The sequence below is a fragment of the Sarcophilus harrisii genome, chromosome 2 (genome assembly GCF_902635505.1).
Source record: "Sarcophilus harrisii chromosome 2, mSarHar1.11, whole genome shotgun sequence".
NCBI classification, from domain to species: Eukaryota; Metazoa; Chordata; class Mammalia; order Dasyuromorphia; family Dasyuridae; genus Sarcophilus; species Sarcophilus harrisii.
This window is the reverse complement of record NC_045427.1, coordinates 453,865,730-453,884,458: the sequence shown is the minus strand read 5'-3', so window position 1 is coordinate 453,884,458 and position 18,729 is coordinate 453,865,730. Positions and strand designations below refer to the sequence as shown.

The following is an 18,729-nucleotide window of genomic DNA, read 5'->3' as shown; positions in this document are numbered from 1 at the left end:
CTTTGTTGGGAGTTAGAGGAGGGGGACTGGTAGAAACAGATTTATTCAAAATAATGGAGTGGTGGTGATAGAAAGCCATGACTTATAGAATCAATTAAGAGCTGAGTGGAATTATTCAAACATTTAAGTATATTTGCTAAGTATATTATGCCCTTAAGAAAATGGAACATTTTATAGGAAATTCAGAGAGGCAGAATGTTTATTCAGGGAAGAATATTGTTTCCGACATAGAGGACCGAGGTGACTGGAATGCTATCTAAACATCATACATAATGTAAAATCACTTAAATGCAGATTGGAACTAGATTGTAAGAGGCTTTAGAGGCCGATTTTTGACGGATCCTAGACAATAAGGAGTCTTCTGAAGTTTCTTTATCAGGGTTGTTGTGCCACAGTTTGCTTTTAATGTCCAGTTACTCTGCCTCAGGTTATAATCATTCCCTCTTAATGTCTGATAGGATAAAGATCTTATATCTTCGGGCTATAATCATTCCTGTTTATCCCATCAAAGGTTTATCATCAGACATCATTAGAATATCAGGCGCCTCTCCCATCATGTCACCCTAGGTGCCTCCCTCATTAGGTCATCCCCATCCGGGTCCCTCCCCCATTAGGTCATCTTTCTTGTGTTGACCTAGAAAAGAATCTCCCACCGGACATTCACTGCTGGATTCTTGGAGACTGACAAGTTTTTATTCCGCCCTGGGGCCAAACCATGGATCCATTTGGTCCCAGGAAACACCTCTCCCTTTTAAATAAGTTATTAAATTGTTCTCTAATCTCTGTCCTGCCTCAGTTTCTCCAGCATTACAGGGTCATGTCTTGTGCGGGGGGAGCACTAATTAGCAAGTTATGTAGAATATGGGTCGCAGATTGAGGGGCCCGAAAGTTGGAAGACAAGTTAGCAATTGCATGAGTGCTGCGGGCACTAACCGGAAGCGTTGTGATGGTTGATAAGCAGTTAACAGAAAAGGGAAAAGCTGGGATTTCTTGGAGGGCGCCACTTGGCGCCAGTTTCAGGAACTGCAGTAACCTCGGCATGAAAACCCCCGCCTCCCGAGGAAGCGGGGAGGCGTGTTGAGGTTGTACCGAGGGCGTGGCACTGGGATCCTAGCGACCTCAGAAGCCGGCAAGATTTCTCGAGGAAGTTCTGACTCGGGTGAGGGAAGAGGATAGAAAAGCGTGATCACGTATCTAACTCCTAGAACCTCGGCGTTATTTCTGGCCTGGATTCAGGTCTTGGTAGAACTTGGTAGAACTTCGGAGTTGGCCGAGACCCGGAGAAGTTTGTCCCTCTCCGCAGTCGGTAGTCGGCGTGTGCGCAGAAGACATCTCTGTTGCCATGGCGGCTGCTCCCTCCCCTGTGCTATTAGGTCTTCGAGACGCTGAGATGAGGGGCCAAGTTGAAGGGCCCCAGGAAGGGGCCTGGACTATCAATAAAATGGGCGGCATCCCGGTGAGATGGGGTCAGGGTTGCTGAGATAAGAGGAGACCAGGGCCTGTGGGGATGCGGGTCGGGCCCGGATCCTGGACGGTGCGCGCCGCTCACCTAGATCGGCCTAACCGCGGGGCTGCGGGCTCTCTCTTCCCCAGGACAGTCTGCCCTCAGTCCCTGCCCCCCGGCCGAGTTGCGGGAGCTGCGGGGCCGAGATGGCGCACATCGTCCAGGTCTACTGTCCCCTTGAAGGTTCGCCTTTCCACCGACTGCTGCACGTGTTCTCCTGTGTGCACTCGGATTGCGTGGGCCAGCGGTGCAGGTGTGTGAGTGAGCCGTGGGCCTCTCCTCATCACAGCTACCTCGTCCCTTCCTTCCCCCCCCCCCCCCCCCCCCCCGCTCCAGGCCCGTCCCCAGCCCTTTAAATTCGTTTTTTTTTCCCCTTCTCTTTTCCATGTTTTCCTTCTCCTTTCCTTTCTCTTGTGCTTCCTCCTCTTTCACTGTCTCGGAGGCATCCTTCGCTCCGCTTGTTCCTCATGCCTTCGAAGGTATTGACCGGCTACTCTTTCCTCTGGGTGTCTCATATTTTTCTAAAGCTGGAAGGTGTTTCGCTCCCAATATTTGCAGAGGCAAGAGGAGTACACACGGGATTCCAAACTAAAGCAGGTATATTTTGCATTTTTAAACTGTATGCCAAATATGTTGTTTAAACTGCATCTTCTGGTTGAGTTTTTCATAGGTCCTGTTTTCTGAGTTGTAAGAATTAGTTTCTTACTTTTTTTCAGTTTTTTTTCCCAGTTTTAATTTTCAAGAAGTAGGCTTACATCAGATTTGGAATCAGATAACTTGTTTGCTAATTTATTTCCTCTATAGCTTAACCTTTTTACAAAGGTATACCATCATTTCCTTATTTGATTTTGGAAAAGGGGATTTCTGAAATTTCTTCCAGGTCTGAATGTAGTCCTCCTATGATCATAAATACAAAGATGCCTCAAAAGTTCAAAAGATAATTTAATAACCTAATTGGTCGTAATAAACCTAAAATACGTTTTACAAAATACTTTCCTTGGAACAGCTTTGAGATGCAGGTAGTGTATTAGTTTTTCCCATTTTGCAAATGAAGAAGCTGAGGATTAAAGAGGATTTACCCAGATTCATGTGACAAGTATTATATTTAAAATTCAGATCTTGTGTTTAAGACTAATTCTTTTTTTTTTTTATATTATGCTGAACTTATTCAATTTGAGCAAGTATTCACAGAACCACAGAATTTTGAGATTTGACTGGGACTTCTCAAACCATCTAATCCAACTCATACTTAAAAGGAATCCTCACCATTATATATATACCTAATCTATGATCTCCAGTCTCTTCTAGGTCTTGATATGTATAGCCCATTCTACTTATAAACAGCTCTAATTATTGAGACTTATTATTATTATTATTATTGTTATATGCTACATTTGCCTTTAAAAAAAGTAACTTAAATCCTTTGGTTCTGGTTCTGAGAATAATTCTAATCCCTCTTATCTGTGATAATTTTTCAAATAACAAAAGAGAGTATTGTTGCCTGAATATTCTCTAGTCTACATTCCTAGTTTCCTTTATCTGATTCTTATATGGCACAGACTTTTACCATCCTGCTTGCATTTCTCTGGTACTTTAGTGTATAAAAGTCCTTAAACTATGGGGGCCACAGAACTCCAGATGATTTCTGAGAAAAACAGAGAACAGGAGGACTGTCATCTCCTGATTCATGGAACCCATGCTCCTTTTAAATACTCCTCAGGATTGTGATAGCTTCTTTGGCTTCCAGTTACTCTGCTCATTTATTTAGAGCTTCTAGTCAACTATAAGACTTTGATCTTTTTCAGACACACTACTGTCTATAAACCATGAATCTTTCATCTTTACTTTTGATTTTTTTTTTTTAAACTAATGAATTTTTCTCTGCTGAGTTTCAGTTTTAATAGATTCAGCCCACTGCTGTAGCCCAGAGGTGTCAAACTCTTGAAGATTAAAATGTAATTGGTACATGTTTAACAAAATAAGTAAAAATGTAATACAACATGATGTTAATTTGTGGTTTTCCAAATATTTAACCTGCAGAGATCCATTTCTATTTGAGTTGACACCACTATTCTTTCCTATCGAGTTTTTTCTGGATTCTGTCATAGAATGTTACTTGTTTCTTCTAACTCAGTGTCTTCTTCATGACCTCTTTTTATACAATTTGTAGACCCACTTGGTTATTTTGCCTTTTATCTTTTTTTATGATGGAGTAATATGATTACTTTTAATATAGAAGTAAATTTTTTTAGTAATAGCTTTTTATTTTTCAAAATACATGCAAAGATAATTTTCAACATTCATCCTTGCAAAACCTTGTGTTCCAAATTTTTCTCCATCTCTTGGACAACATGTAATCCAATATAGGTTAAACAAATGCAATTCTTCTAAATATACTTATCATGCTGCACAAGAAAGATTAGATAAAAAAAGAAAAAAAAAAAACCCAAGCAAACACCACCACCAAAAAAAGGTGAAAATGCTATGTTATGATCCATACTCAGTCCCTACAATCTTCTCTGTGGATGTAGATGGCTCTTTCCATCACAAATCTATTGGAAATGGCCCGAATCACCTCATAGTTGAAAAGAATCATGTCCATTAGTGTTAATTATTACATAATCTTTTTGCTGTGTACAAAGTTCTCACTTCACTTAGCATCAGTTCATTTAAGTCTCTTCATGCCTTTCTGAAATCATCCTGTATGATCATTTCTTATAGAACAATAATATTTCATAATATTCATATATACATAACTTATTCAGGCATTCTACAACTAATGTTGCCTTTTGTCTTGTATTATTTCTTGTTCTGTTAGTTTTGATCAGTCTGTTGCTTATAGACCAGTAGTTTTGCCAGGTTGCTACTGGGTTAAAGTGTCTTTTTAATGTAAAATGTTTAGAATTGCAGATGGAAATTGAAATATTTTTCAGTCCAGTAGTTATATTGTAAAAGAAATACAGTGGCATTATAAATGACTATAACTACTCAATTAAAAAATCGCAGCAGTTTTGTATTTCAATTTAACATTCTTTGTTTTTTTAGTAACTCTTTAGTGTCCTTAATTTATGTAAAAATGAAGTTGACTATGAAATAACTGAAATTCACAAATTTGTTAGACCTCTTCATCATAATAAATTTAAATAACTTTAGATAACTAATTTTGTGTATGTGTGTATATATATGTTTATATATGTATGTATACACAAAATATTTATGTGTGTGTATGTGTGTATACACAAAATATATATTTTTTTTGCCTGAAAAAATTTTCCAGTGGTAAAAAATTTTTCTAGTGTTCGTTTTGGAAAAGAAAAAATATATAGTATAGAGTATCTATACTGGAATTGATGGTTCAAGATCTATACAACAACATAATCATTATTATTGAATATTTTATTGCAGAAAGAGGAAAATAACATTGCAGTTAAAGACTGGTGTGAAGGAGCAGAAGACTGGGGAGACGACAGTGGAAGTGATCCTGCACTATGTATTACAAATGATCTGCTTGATTCAAATGTAGGAGATAATTTTAATGTAGATGAAAACACAGATTGTATGTCCCAATTCCAAGAACTCACACTTAATGAAGTTTTGAGTGACTCTTGTTCCTTTGGTCATATAAAGTCAGCTGGAGGAGGACATGTATTGCCCGGCTCATCAGTTCCTGTGTTTCAGCCCTACTATATCAATGTAATGGATGAAGAAGATTATACTAATTTTGTTGATACAAATCATGCCCAAAAACTTCTGCAGGAGTATGGAAAAAGGGAGGGAGTTGAATTGGAACTTTTGATAGCTCAAAGGTGAGAGTGTTTTCAATGAAGAGGAAATTGGGGCCAGAAGCAATTACTGGCTTAGGATAAAAGGGGATTGGCATAAACTGTCCAATTTTACTATTCTTAAAGGATTTGTCATCTTGTTAGTGACTTTTAAAGCAAAAATAAAACTTCCTTAGAAGAGTCATAGAAGAGAGTAATTTTACTACAATGTATGGGAGCTGGAGAGCCATAATTTACTGAGAGCCACTGATGATAGACTGGTTTTAGAGCCAGTAGATTAGAATTCTAGTCTTGCTTCATTAACCATGTGAACCTTGCAAGTTGGTCAGTTTTCTTAACCTCTAATGTAATATGAAAGATTTAGATTAGATAATCTTTGAATACCTTTCTCAGTAATTCTGAATTTAAAAATTCCAGAATTAAAGCATTATTCAAAATCTATGTAAGTCATTTAAAAATGTCAGTAAGCTAATGAAAATCCCAGAATGTTCCACTAGAAAAATTCCATGCATTAATAGTTTAATGGTTTCAATTTGGAGAAAATGTTAGCACATTTGCCTTCAAATTAGTGTTATTCATGGACTTATTTTCATTTTGAAGAATAATATAACCTAAAATAGAGGAAGAACATCTATCTCAAATGATGTAGGCTTTTTCCTTTTAAAATGAAAACTTTTTTCTTACAGCTTCAAACAATAACATGACTTTTCCTTTTTATAGTTTTATTTTTGACAGTGGTGAACAATATGAGAAGGCTGTTTCTAAAAGTAATGATAAAATATTTTATAAATTTATGAAAAGAATTTCTGCCTGCCGTGAACAGATTCTGAGGTAAAAAAAGAGGGTGTTTTGGGGGCTATCCTCTTTGTAGTTTGAAAAAAGATGCAGCATTTAGTGTTCATTTAGGTATAGTAGTAAACCTTTTGTTTTAATACTGAATATGTAGATTTGTGGTATTAATTGTGATTTTTTAGTAGGAAAAAAAAACCAGACAGTTTTAATTTCTTTCCCTTTGTGGAAAATAAAGTATAGTATGTTGCAGAAATTCTGAGAGGTGTGGCTTGGAAGAGATTCAGGAAAGAATATATAAATATTCTTCATAACATATCAATGAATATGTCAGTTTTATAAAGTGAAAAGTAGTGTCTCATTAGCCATATTTATTAGTTAGCTGCTTGTCTTTCCTTTGAGAAAGTAGGTGAATGGCAATTTGCAAGACTGTCCTAAGTAGTTTCCCAATCAATAAATATTTATGATACTTTATAAGGTGTTTAAAAAAAAGTAATTGGGTTGTGTTTGTGTGTCCTTTCTGTCTAAGGGCTTCTGTCTTTTTTTCCCTCTAGATACTCTTGGAATGGGCAGCCTCTCTTTATAACTTGTCCTTCATCAGATGCTACTGAGATTCCAACCTGCAGTAACTGTGGGAGCTCTAGAGTTTTTGAGTTTCAGCTTATGCCTGCATTGATCAGCATGCTTAAAAGTAATCTGTTAGGTAGTAAACTTTTTATTATTTTAACTGGACTATTTAACATTAATTTGATATGTTATTAATGAATTGTAATTAAAGCCTTCCTTTTAATACTTCCTTTTGGCATGGAGGTGATTTTACCATCTTGAAGATCATGGCAGCAGAACATAAGTTCTAGCAGGTCTTACCAAGTTGGAAAAGCTTCAAGTTTGGATCTAGTGTCATTAGTTAATAAGCACATATATTTTAAGTACCTACTGCATAACAGACACTGCTAGCTGCTGGTACAAAGTTAGAGGTAAATCATGTTCTGTCTTTAAGGAGCTTATAGTCTAGCTAGGTGAAATGTGTGTGTGTCTTAAGTCTATGTCGATACTGATAATAATTAATAGACGTATATGTGCATGTTCAAAATTGAACTAGATAATTTGGCAGGAAAGGCACTACTAGCATGTGAAAAGTTATGACTTGGTGTAGAAGGTAGTGTTTAAGTTAAACCTTTTAAGAAGTTAAGAGATTTTATGAGGCAGAATTGAGGGAGGAGTGTTTGAGAGATAGCCATTGCAAAAATAAAGATGAGAAATGGAGCATCTTGGGTGAGAAAGTTCTTCTAAAAACTAAGCTAGCTTCAGAGGCTTATCACCAAAGAGTTGAATAGCAGAATTTTTTTTTTGGTGCGCTTTAAGTCAAGAAACCATGTATTCAAAGACATGAGGGAGTTTCTTCTTTGGTAGGTGAGCTGCCCACCTTGATGATCTTTTGAGATAATTTACTTTTTTATAAGGAAGACTGCATTAAAAAGGTGGGGTGGAGTTGGGACTCTTGGAGTTTGTTTTTATATGTATTTGTATACAATTTATTCTAGAGGTTCTTTATTTTTAGCAATCATTTTGGATTCAGTTAAATAGCCAGACTTTAATATAAAATGCAGTTTTAAAAAATTAGATAACATAATAAGGTATCTAATTTATTTTTAATGTAGTGAAAAAAATAATCTTTGCCTTTGTGAAATTCTTCTTTGCTTCTATATCTTTGTTACCTCTGATTCTTAGAATTATTTATTCTATTTCCTTTATCAACTTCTACTAACTCAGCTTCTTTTGAAGAATTCATCCTTTTACAGCTTAAACTAGACTTATATGTTGATTATTCACTTATATGTTGATTTTATTTTTAGTTCATATACCTTTCTTGAATTCTACTTATGTATTGCCAAATTGGCCATAGGACATTTTTTATTTCACCTGAATTTCAATACACTTAAAAGTGAATTTATCTTTCCCTCAACCAGTAACTCTTATTGGTGATTTTCATGTTTCCAGGTATCTTTGACTCTTCCTTTTCTTTACAAACCCAGTATGTTACTAAATGATGATTCTTCCAGTAAGTCCAGTTGTCTACTACGGAAAAAGGATTGTCTAAAGCAGTGATTTTTAACTTCTTTGTTACAATTTGGCAGTATGATTGAAGCTTAGGGTCCCTTCTCAGAATCATTCAATGCAGAAAATAAAATACATAACATTACAAAGGAAACCAATTTTGCTTAAATTCAGTTATCATAATATTTTTTTAAAAGTTTGCTAACTTTCTGAAATCTATCCATATACCCCCAACTAGCTTTTTTTTATTAGCCATTTCTCGTGCTTCCATAAATTTGAATTTCTGAATATAATCTAATGTTCTGCTTATTCTGTATCTTTAGAATTCCATATACTTATGCTTTTACTTTGTGAAACATTTGTTATCTTTGGTTTCTGTTGTGGTTTTGGTAGGAATTCATTCATTAGAGAAGAAAAGGGCTTTTGGAAGCTACATTTTATGTTCATACTGTTTTTCTCCTGATTTTAAAATTTACTACTAAGTTATGGTTGGAAAGGCTGATTACTCCAGGAATGAATCTAGAAGCTGGAATTACCACATCAGAATAATTCTCTTCATATTTGAAGGTTCCTTAACTATAGCCAAGTTAATAAAATATGACTTTATTATTTGAAAAGAGTTTCTCTACATTTATATCTTGTGTTTTAACAGATATCTCTGTTGAATTTGGAACAGTTTTAATTTATACTTGCCAGAAGAGTTGTTGGCCTGCTAATCATCAAAATCCAATGGAAGAGTTTTGTGTTATACAAGAAGATCCAGATCAAATGTTATTTAAGTAGAATCTCTTCTTTTTTCTTGTGTAAATAAAATTTAATTTTTAAACCAGAAAAAGCATTAGTGTCAAAAATATGAGTTTTTGTGGCAACAGGCAACTATTAAAAGTATTGTACAATTTCCCAAATGTAATTCAAATCAATTTTCTCTTATTTATAGCCCCCAGAATGAATTTTCTCCTAGGAATGATATGTGAATTCTGTGAATTATAGAATACCAGGGTCTGAAAAGAATCAGAATTGTGTATGACCTCATGTGATGAAAAAATACTTGGTATGTACATAAGTGAACAGTGGTATAATTACATTGGCATATATTTAAGAAATGCCATAAAAATAATTAAGCATTTACATGACTGGAAATGGAGGTAGGCCTCTTATAGCTCCAGATTTTAACAGTACCAGAGAGACCTCCAGCACAATGGGTAAATTTTTTCTGGAGAATTTATAGAAAGAAATAGACAACCAGTTGGGAATGATAGAAGAGCAATGGAGATTATTTTGTAATTTTCTTTGGTGGAGATGGGGTAAATTGGTCATTAAGAAGAAAATTTCCTCCACCCCTTCTTTTATCTTTCCATGAAAAACAATAAAAAATGAATCAGATAAGCTGGATTATGTGTAACTTTTATAATACATGCTAGTGTATTCATAAAAATGTAAGAAAAACGATTCTTAGTCAACCTGTTTCTGGGCCTATCGAGGGTCCTGGCCTTAGATATCAAGGGATAGAAGAGGGGTGCCATTAGATGCCTTCCCTCTTAACCTTTTATTTGTATATTCTTATATTCTTTAAAAAGTGTGCTTGGGGAAGCTAGGGAGCGCAGTGGATAGAGCACCAGCCTTGAAGTCTGGAGTTCCTGAGTTCGAATTTGGCCTGACACTTAATACTTCCTAGCTGTGTGACCCTGGGCAAGTCACTTAACCCCAGTCGCCTTAGCCAAAAAAAAAAAAAAAAAAAGTATGCTTAAAAATTACAATAAAAATTGTATAAATCTAAAATTGCATATGCTTATACAATTTTTTTTTTTGAATGTGCTTCTCTCTTTAGAATGTGAAGTCCTTTTGAATAGGGGTAGTTTCACTGGATATCTGACATAATAGGCACTCAGTAAATAACATTAATTGACTGATATGTTACCCTAAAAGTTTTTCTTATAATGTGGAAAGAAAACTAAATTTCTAAGTGGGATCTGACTTTAAATATGATCTTTGATGCTTTATCATTTGAGATTTATTGATGTTAAATTATTTTTTAATTTTTAATTAAAGTTTTTTATTTTCAAAATATATGCATGGATAATTTTCAATGTTCACTCTTGCAAAATATACTGTTCCAATTTTTTTCCCTCCCTTTCCCCTACCCCTAGAAAGCAAGTAATCCAATATATGTTAAACATGTGCAATTTCCACAATTATCATGCTGCACAAGAAAAATCAAATCAAAAAGGGAAAAAAGTGAGAAAGAAAACAAAATGCAAGCAAACAACAAAAGAAGTGTGAAAATACTATATTGTAATCCACAACTCACTCCCCACAGACCCCTCTCTGGGTATAGATGGCTCTCATCACAAGATCAGTGTACTGATCTGGGCTGAATCATCTTATTGTTGAAGAGAGCCATGAACATCAGAATTGATCATCATATATATAATCTTGCTGTTGCTGTATATAATGATCTGGTTCTGCTCATTTCATTCAGTACTGGTTCATATAAATCTCTCCGGGCCTCTCAGAAATTTCTTCTGATCATTTCTTATAGAACAACAGTATTCCATAGATCCTGAATTGTTAATTTGTTTCCTTATGAGTAAATGAAAAAGCTGTACTTAATTTCAGATTCATCTTAATTTTGAATTCTGTATCTTCCTCATCCATGGATTGACCTAAACCCTTTCTGAATCAGACTAATGAGTTCTCTAAATTTATTCCTGTACTGTAGTAGTAGTAGTACATCCCTGTATCCTTAGTGAATCATTTATCTCATCACAGAGGGAACCCAGGTTCCTGAAATCCATCACAGCACGACCTGGAAAAGATCTTAAAAATCATTTAGACCTGTAACAGAACAATTAAAGAAAATTAAAAAACACTGGAAGTCTTTAGAAATGATTGATGTAATTTGAGTAAGGTAGAACTCCATGAACATAACACATTGCCCAAAGTCATACATTGAATCTGGAAAGGTGCTGATACCTAAGAAGAGCAAAAACAGAATTGTAGACCAATTTCCCTAATGAATATTGCAAAAATATGAAGTAATATACTAGCAGGGAGATCACATCAATTAATCACAAAAAATAGTCCAGGTGGGATTTATTTATACCAGGAATGCAGAGCTGGTGGTTCTGAAGAAAACTTACTGGAAATCTAACAGTCAGAGTTACAAAGAGAAATTCCATTTAAAGTAACTACTGATAATATAAAATATTTAGGAATCTATCTGCCAAGGGAAAATCAGAAACTTTATGAGCAAAATTACAGACCACTTTTCATACAAATTAAGTCTGATCTAACCAATTGGAAAAATATTAAATGCTCTTGGATAGGGAGAGCAAATATAATAAAGATGACAATATTACCTAAACTAATCTATTTATTTAGCGCTATACCAATCAGAGTCCCAAAAAACTATTTTAATGACCTAGAAAAAATAACAACAAAGTTCATATGGAAAAACAAAAGGTCAAGAATTTCAAGGGAATTAGTGAAAAAAAAATCAAATGAAGGTGGCTTAGCTGTACCAGATCTAAAATTATATTATAGAGCAGCAGTTACCAAAACTATTTGGTATTGGCTAAGGAATAGATTAGTTGATCAGTGGAATAGATTAGGTTCAAGGGATAAAACAGTCAACAAATATAGCAACCTAGTCTTTGACAAACCCAAAGATCCCAGCTTTTGGGATAAGAACTTACTGTTTGATAAAATTGCTGGGAAAATTGGAAACTAATATGGCAGAAACTAGGCATTGATCCATACTTAACGCTAGTACACCAAGATAAGGTCAAATGGGTTCATGATCTAGGCATAAAGAATGAAATTATTAATAAATTAGAGGAACATAGGATAGTTTACCTCTCAGACCTGTGGAAGGGGAAGGTCTTTATGACCAAAGCAGAACTAGAGATCATTACTGATCACAAAATAGAAAATTTCGATTATACCAAACTGAAAAGTTTTTGTACAAACAAAACTAATGCAGACAAGATTAGAAGGGAAGCAATAAACTGGGAAAATATTTTTACAGTCAAAGGTTCTGATAAAGGCCTCATTTCCAAAATATATAGAGAATTAACTCTAATTTATAAAAATCAAGCCATTCTCCAATTGAAAAATGGTCAAAGGATATGAACAGACAATTCTCAGATGAAGAAATTGAAACTATTTCTAGTCATATGAAAAGATGCTCCAAGTCATTATTAATCAGAGAAATGCAAATTAAGACAACTCTAAGATACCACTACACACCTGTCAGATTGGCTAAGATGACAGGAAAAAATAATGATGATTGTTGGAGGGATGCGGGAAAACTGGGACATTGATGCATTGTTGGTGGAGTTGTGAACGAATCCAACCATTTTGGAGAGTAGTTTGGAACTATGCTCAAAAAGTTATCAAACTGTGCATACCCTTTGATCCAGCAGTGTTACTACTAGGCTTATATCCCAAAGAGATCATAAAGAACGGAAAGGGACCTGTATGTGCACGAATGTTTGTGGCAGCCCTCTTTGTAGTGGCTAAAAACTGGAAACTGAATGGATGCCCATCAGTTGGAGAATGGCTGAATAAATTGTGGTATATGAATATTATGGAATATTACTGTTCTGTAAGAAATGACCAATAGGATGATTTCAGAAAGGCCTGGAAAGACTTACATGAACTGATGCTGAGTGAAATGAGCAGGACCAGGAGATCATTATATACTTCAACAACAATACTATATGATGACCAGTTCTGATGGACCAGGCCATCCTCAGCAACGAGATCAACCAAATCATTTCTAATGGAGCAGTAATGAACTGAACTAGCTATGCCCAGAAAAAGAACTCTGGGAAATGACTAAAAACCATTACATTGAATTCCCAATCCCTATATTTATGCACACCTGCATTTTTGATTTCCTTCACAAGCTAATTGTACAATATTTCAGAGTCTGATTCTTTTTCTACAGCAAAATAACGTTTTGGTCATGTATACTTATTGTGTATCTAATTTATATTTTAACATATTTAACATCTACTGGTCATCCTGCCATCTAGGGGAGGGGGTGGGGGTAAGAGGTGAAAAATTGGAACAAGAGGTTTGGCAATTGTTAATGCTGTAAAGTTACCCATACATATAACCTGTAAATAAAAGGCTATTAAATAAAAAGAAGAAAACTTATTGGAGTAACTGATCATATTAATAAAACAAAACCAATAAAAATTACAAGAAATCTTAATGGATACAGAAAAATCTTTTGTCAAAATATAGCACTCAGTTCATTAAAAGCACTAGAAGCCTCCCCAATAAGATCAAAGGTGAAGATAATGGATAATGCCTATTATTACCATTATTATTCAATACTGTACTAGAAATAACTACAGCAATCAAAAAAGGAAAAAAAATTGAAAGAATTATAATAGGCAATTAGGAAACAAAATTCATTCTTTACAGATGTTATGATGGCATATTTGAAGAATACTAGAGAATAAACTAAAAAATTAGCCGAAATAACTTTTGCAAAGTTGCAGGATATAAAATAAACCTCAGAAATCATTAGCATTTCTATATATTGCCAACATAAAATTCAGCAGCAAGAAATTATAAAAACTTGGGAATCTATGTCAAGACAAACCTAGGGACTATGTGAACAGAATTAAAAAACATTTTTCATACAAAGATCTAAACATTTGGAAAAATGTCAATTGTTCATGATAGGCTGAACCAATATAATAAAAATGACAATTCTCCCTAAATTAGTTTACTGACTCAGTACAATACCAAACTACCAAAATTATTTTACAGAGCTAGAAAAAATAACCTAATTCATCTGGAAGAACAAAAGTTCAAGAATTTTGAGGGAATCAATGAAAAAAAAATTAAAAGGTGATCTAGACATTCTAGATCTCAAGCTATTATAAAGCAGTCATCAAAACAACTTGGTACTGGCTAAGAAAGAGTGATGGGTCAATGGAATGGATCTTAGTGCACAATACATTGTAGTATCACACTGTCATAATCTAGTGTTTAATAAAGAACCAAACTTTTGGGATAAGAACTCATCGTTTTATGAAAACTGGAAAGCAGTTTGTAAGAAACTAGGTACAGACCAGCATCTCACTGTAAACAAAGATATGATGCAAAATGGATACATGATTTTGATGTAAAGGGTGAGAAGATTGGGGGAGCATAGAATACTTTACTTGTCAGATCTATGAATAAGGGAAGTATTTATGACCAAGCAAGAAACAGAGATCATTATGAAATACAAAAGATAATTTGCTCATACTAAAATTATGTTAACATGTATTTTCTTAAGTGGAATATAAGCTCTTTAGGACTGGGACTTTTTTTCCCCCTGTATTTCACATCTAACTTGGTCCTAGCATTTTTTCTTCCCTCCCCCTCTTTTGTGAGGCAATTGGGGTTAAAAGTGATCTGCTCAGGGTTCTCCAGCTAGTTAAGTGTTATGTGTTTGAAATAATTTTTGAACTTTGGCTGTCCTAACATCAGGGCCAATGCTCTATTCACTATACCATCTCCTCTCCATTATATTTTCAATATGCCAGCAATCTTTCCTCTCTTTACAAATTTTTACCCATTCAAAACTTTTCGATTTCTCAGGCTTCACTAGAAGACAGCTTGAGATGGAGTGTGTGTCTGTATGATGGATGAGGGCCCTCCCCCCCAAATCCAAAGTCATCTATTCAACTCTGAAATGAAGAAATCCTCATTATAATAACTAACAAGTGGTTGTTTAATTTCTGTTAATCCATCATTTCTCCAAGCAACAGCTTTAATTCTTAGAAAGTTTTTCTTGTCATTAAGCCTAACTTCTTTGCAACTTGCATCCATTGTTTCTAGTTCTGACTTCTGTTGCCAAACAAAATAAATGTATTTCCTCTTCCACAAGATAGCTCTTCAGATACTGGTAATGCAGCTACTTCACCCCTCAGTCTTCACTCCTTTTTTTTTTTTTTTTTTTTTTAAATAAGTTTTTATTGACAGAACCCATGCCAGGGTAATTTTTTACAACATTATCCCTTGCACTCACTTCTGTTCCGATTCCTTCCCCTCTCTCCCTCCACCTCTTCCCCCAGGTGGCAAGCAGTCCTATACATGTTAAATAGGTTACAGTATATCCTAGATACAATATATGTCTTCACTCCCTTCTAATCTTAATCTTCTCTAATTTTAGTTTTACTAATTTGCTGAGTAACCTCCAGCAAAGTCCCAGCAATTTTTGTTTTGCATCTCTCCCAGTCAGTTCTAGTGACTTGTTCTTTCCCTCCCCTCCCCCCCCAGAAGAAACTTGATCATTAGTGTAAGGAGTAGTATCTTCTCTACCAAGGCAGAAAGGAACTCTTTTGTGACTGACAGTCTTTTAAAGAGTTGTTGGAGATGTGGGACAATTTAACGAAGCTGTGAATCTATCCAATCACTCAAGACCAATTTGTTCAGAGCAATCTGTACCTGTACTGAAAAAGTCACTAAATTATGCATACTAAGTGAGGGCCTATCAATTGAGGAATAATCAAACAAATTATAGTACATAAATATAATGGAATGTTAATAGGCCATAAGAAATGATTAGATTTAGACCACCCTAAGAGGAATTTTTTCAAACATTAATTTAAAAAAATTTTGAATTTTAAATTCTCTGCTTCCTCCAACCTCTTCCCCACTAACCTGCATCTAGGTCCATTTCTAGTCATCTTGATTTATACCTTGCCAGCGGTCCCAGAGGAGAAAATGAAACAGGTGACCCTGCCCAGCCTTCCCCAACTAACTTGCCTATCATGGAATCACCTCTCTGATGGCATGGTCCTCTTCCAGAATGAAGGAGGAACAACCTCTGTAAGAGCTGCCCCACTGGGGACCCAACTGGAATTGGCCACTTGGGCAGCAGAGCTCTTTTTCTTTTCTTTTTTTTCCTTCCCTTCTCTCTGTCCACATGGATATCATACCCTTACCTGGAGGATGCTCTGCACAAAGGATTATAAATTTTGGTAGCTAAAACCTTGAAAGATATCTTGGGGTTTACAAGGCTAGATTTCTTTTTTAAGAACCATGCCTTACACCCAAATCACTCTGCTTTTCTTTGGACAACTCTGGGTCCCTGCTCAAGTTTGCCTTTTCTATTCTCAGCCTCATTTCTTACCAAATCTTAATTATTGAATCGGTGTTGTCTCAGTCAAATGGGGGATCTGGAAAAGACCTTAGCTTAAAAAGGTCAAGGGCCATCTCCAAACATCCTGATTTATATTTTACCACTGGATCCACATGGCTCTGGAGGAGAAAGTGAGGCCCCTCACCTAGCACAGCCCTCCCTCACTTAAATCCAGTACCTTTGCATGTCATAGCATCATGATTTCAAGGTCCTCTTTGAAAACAAAAGACAAACAACAACAATCCATTATACCTATAAAACCATACAAAACATTTCCACGATAGTTATGCTATTATGAAAAAAAAACAAGAAAAATAAAGTGAAGAAAATATATTTCAATCTGTACTCATATTTTATCAGTTCTCTATGGAGGGGGATAGCATTTTCCCTGATGAGTCTGAGAGGATTTTCCGAATTGATGCAGTGAAATGAGCATAACAAAAAAGTTCCTTCTTTTTCCTTGTTACAGCTAAATCCCTTTTTAGCATTAGTCCACCAATCATTGGTGTAATTAATGCCCTTCCTTTGTACACTCTTTTGGGGTTAGTCTGCTCTCTAAGGATTAGATAAAATGGCTCCTCCCACTTCTTGGTCTGATTAAGTCTTGTTTCACTAGGGAACTTTCTTCCCGTTAATTGTTAAAACCCCTTTCCTTAATAACTTGTGTGTCCCATTCACATAAATAGCAAAACCTTAGTAACCTATGATGAATGGCTGACATTTCTTTATGTCTGCAGCTGAATCTATTATACTTTTTTTATACTATTATATATATAATAGTATAAAAAAAGTATAAAAAAAGATTTATATATATATTTTAATATATATATATATATATATATATATATATATATCTTAGCTCTTCCAAATCTAAATCTATTTACCACTCATGGTGCTATTTTACCACTTTATAAATTCTAGAAACCTCCTCCTCCCCCAATCTGGGGAAGGACTGTAATACAAAGATTACTTGAACTTTTAGGCAGAGATGATCCCATCAGTGCTCCATGCATCCTTTAACACCCACCAAATTACCTTATAGAAATGTGGCGATAAATTATTCTTCATCTTAATGTATGATGACGAAGAGATGCCTAATACATCTTCAGACACAACCACTATGTATTTGCTTTGCTCAATAATTACCTTATGGCCTGATTCATATTAATACTTATTTCAAGGGCCTCTTTTACGCTAACAAAAAGGAAAAGCGTCAACAAAACACAGAATGTAGAAAGGTCAGAGTAGGATAGAGGCAAGCTGAGCAGGGCTAGAACTGTCGACTTGATCTTTTTTTTTTAAAAGCTAGCTGTAGTGTAAGAGATTCATGACAGCCATATCTGTAGTATTTATAACAGTAAATGGCCTTACTTTTTTGTGAAATTCCTAATAGGAAGAGTTAGTTGCCTGGGGGATTGAGAGCTCGTCACTTATCCAAAGTAACAATGCTAGTGGGCGTCAAAGGCAGGACCCGTCCCTCAGAAGTTAGATTCTATCCACAGTTTGCCAAAACAAAGTCGCGTCGCCACTTCGCGCCACAGGCAAACGTGAAGAGGTGGCCCCACGTGGCGAGCCCGCACCATCATTAGTGTGGGCAAACACCCACTAGCCTGCGAGAGGAGATTGCGCAGGAGCGGAAATCTCCGTTTCCTCCCCCTTCTTCAGTTCCGGTTCGCGGCGCCCGCCTCACCGTCCCCCTTCCGTCGTCCTCCTTTACTGTTCCCTCCCTCCTTCTGCCAGCCCGTGTGTCCGTGGGTCGGACAGTGTGTCCGTGGGTGGGTCCCGGCCGCGGGGGGAGGGTGGCCACTATGGCTCTGTCGCGGGGACTGTCCAGGGAGCTGGCGGAGGCCGTGGCTGGAGGCCGGGTGTTGGTGGTCGGCGCGGGCGGCATCGGCTGCGAGCTCCTCAAGAACCTGGTGCTAAGCGGCTTCGCGCACATCGACCTGGTGAGGAGCGACGCCGGGGGACGGGCACCCGGGAGGCCGGGCATGGATCAGCCCCGACCGGGAGGGCGGCGTGGGAACTCAGGAGAGGCGTGGGGATCCCAGAGGGCGAGGCAGGGGGGACCCGAGCGGCCCCTACTCTGAGCTCCGCGGGAGCGGGGCGGACATGGCGGCGGCTCTCATAAGAAGGCGCCGGGTTTGCGCGGGTAAATCGCGGTGGGACGAGAATGGCTGTAGCCAGCCGGGCGGGGGTGGGGGAGGAGGGTGGCGAAGGGGAGCGGGCGGAGAGGGCTGAGGAGGCGGGGCCTGGGACCCTTGCCCTTCCCCCCGCGGCCTCACCCCCCCCCCCCCCCCCCCCCCCGTCCCCCCGGTCGGCGCCCCCCCCCGCCCCCTCGGGCTTCGAGTGATGGAGTCTTCTCTCCCAGAGGGAGACGCACCTCATTTGACTTTCGTCTTCCCCAATATCTTTTTTGAGAAAAGGCAGGGGGCGGAGTAGGGGAT

The 18,729-nt window shown here is 36.9% G+C and overlaps 2 protein-coding genes across 2 annotated transcripts in view; both read left to right on the top strand.

Annotated features, from left to right (window-relative positions):
- Window positions 1–1,049: 1,049 nt before the first annotated feature.
- Window positions 1,050–9,232, top strand: PDCD2L (programmed cell death 2 like). Its single transcript, XM_012553763.3, has 7 exons — window positions 1,050–1,456; window positions 1,594–1,757; window positions 2,032–2,101; window positions 4,910–5,310; window positions 6,007–6,117; window positions 6,630–6,778; window positions 8,786–9,232. Exons 1-7 carry the CDS (start codon window positions 1,343–1,345, stop codon window positions 8,914–8,916), a joined length of 1,140 nt encoding a protein of 379 aa, XP_012409217.2. The 5' UTR covers window positions 1,050–1,342; the 3' UTR covers window positions 8,917–9,232.
- An 8,710-nt stretch (window positions 9,233–17,942) lies between these two features.
- The window catches only part of UBA2 (ubiquitin like modifier activating enzyme 2), a 28,752-nt gene continuing 27,965 nt past the window's right edge, over window positions 17,943–18,729 (top strand). The window contains exon 1 of the mRNA XM_012553765.3: window positions 17,943–18,231. Coding sequence (XP_012409219.1) covers window positions 18,094–18,231 — 138 coding nt within the window. The 5' untranslated portion in view covers window positions 17,943–18,093. The remainder of the gene's footprint in view (window positions 18,232–18,729) is intronic.

Bases quoted from the DNA above. Each gene is read 5' to 3' on its own strand.
- PDCD2L (XM_012553763.3), top strand. From the start codon at position 1,343: ATGGCGGCTGCTCCCTCCCCTGTGCTATTAGGTCTTCGAGACGCTGAG. The intron at 6,118-6,629 runs GTAAAAAAAGAG...TTTTCCCTCTAG, and splicing joins TGCCGTGAACAGATTCTGAG to ATACTCTTGGAATGGGCAGC. The intron at 6,779-8,785 runs GTAGTAAACTTT...GTGTTTTAACAG, and splicing joins GCTTAAAAGTAATCTGTTAG to ATATCTCTGTTGAATTTGGA.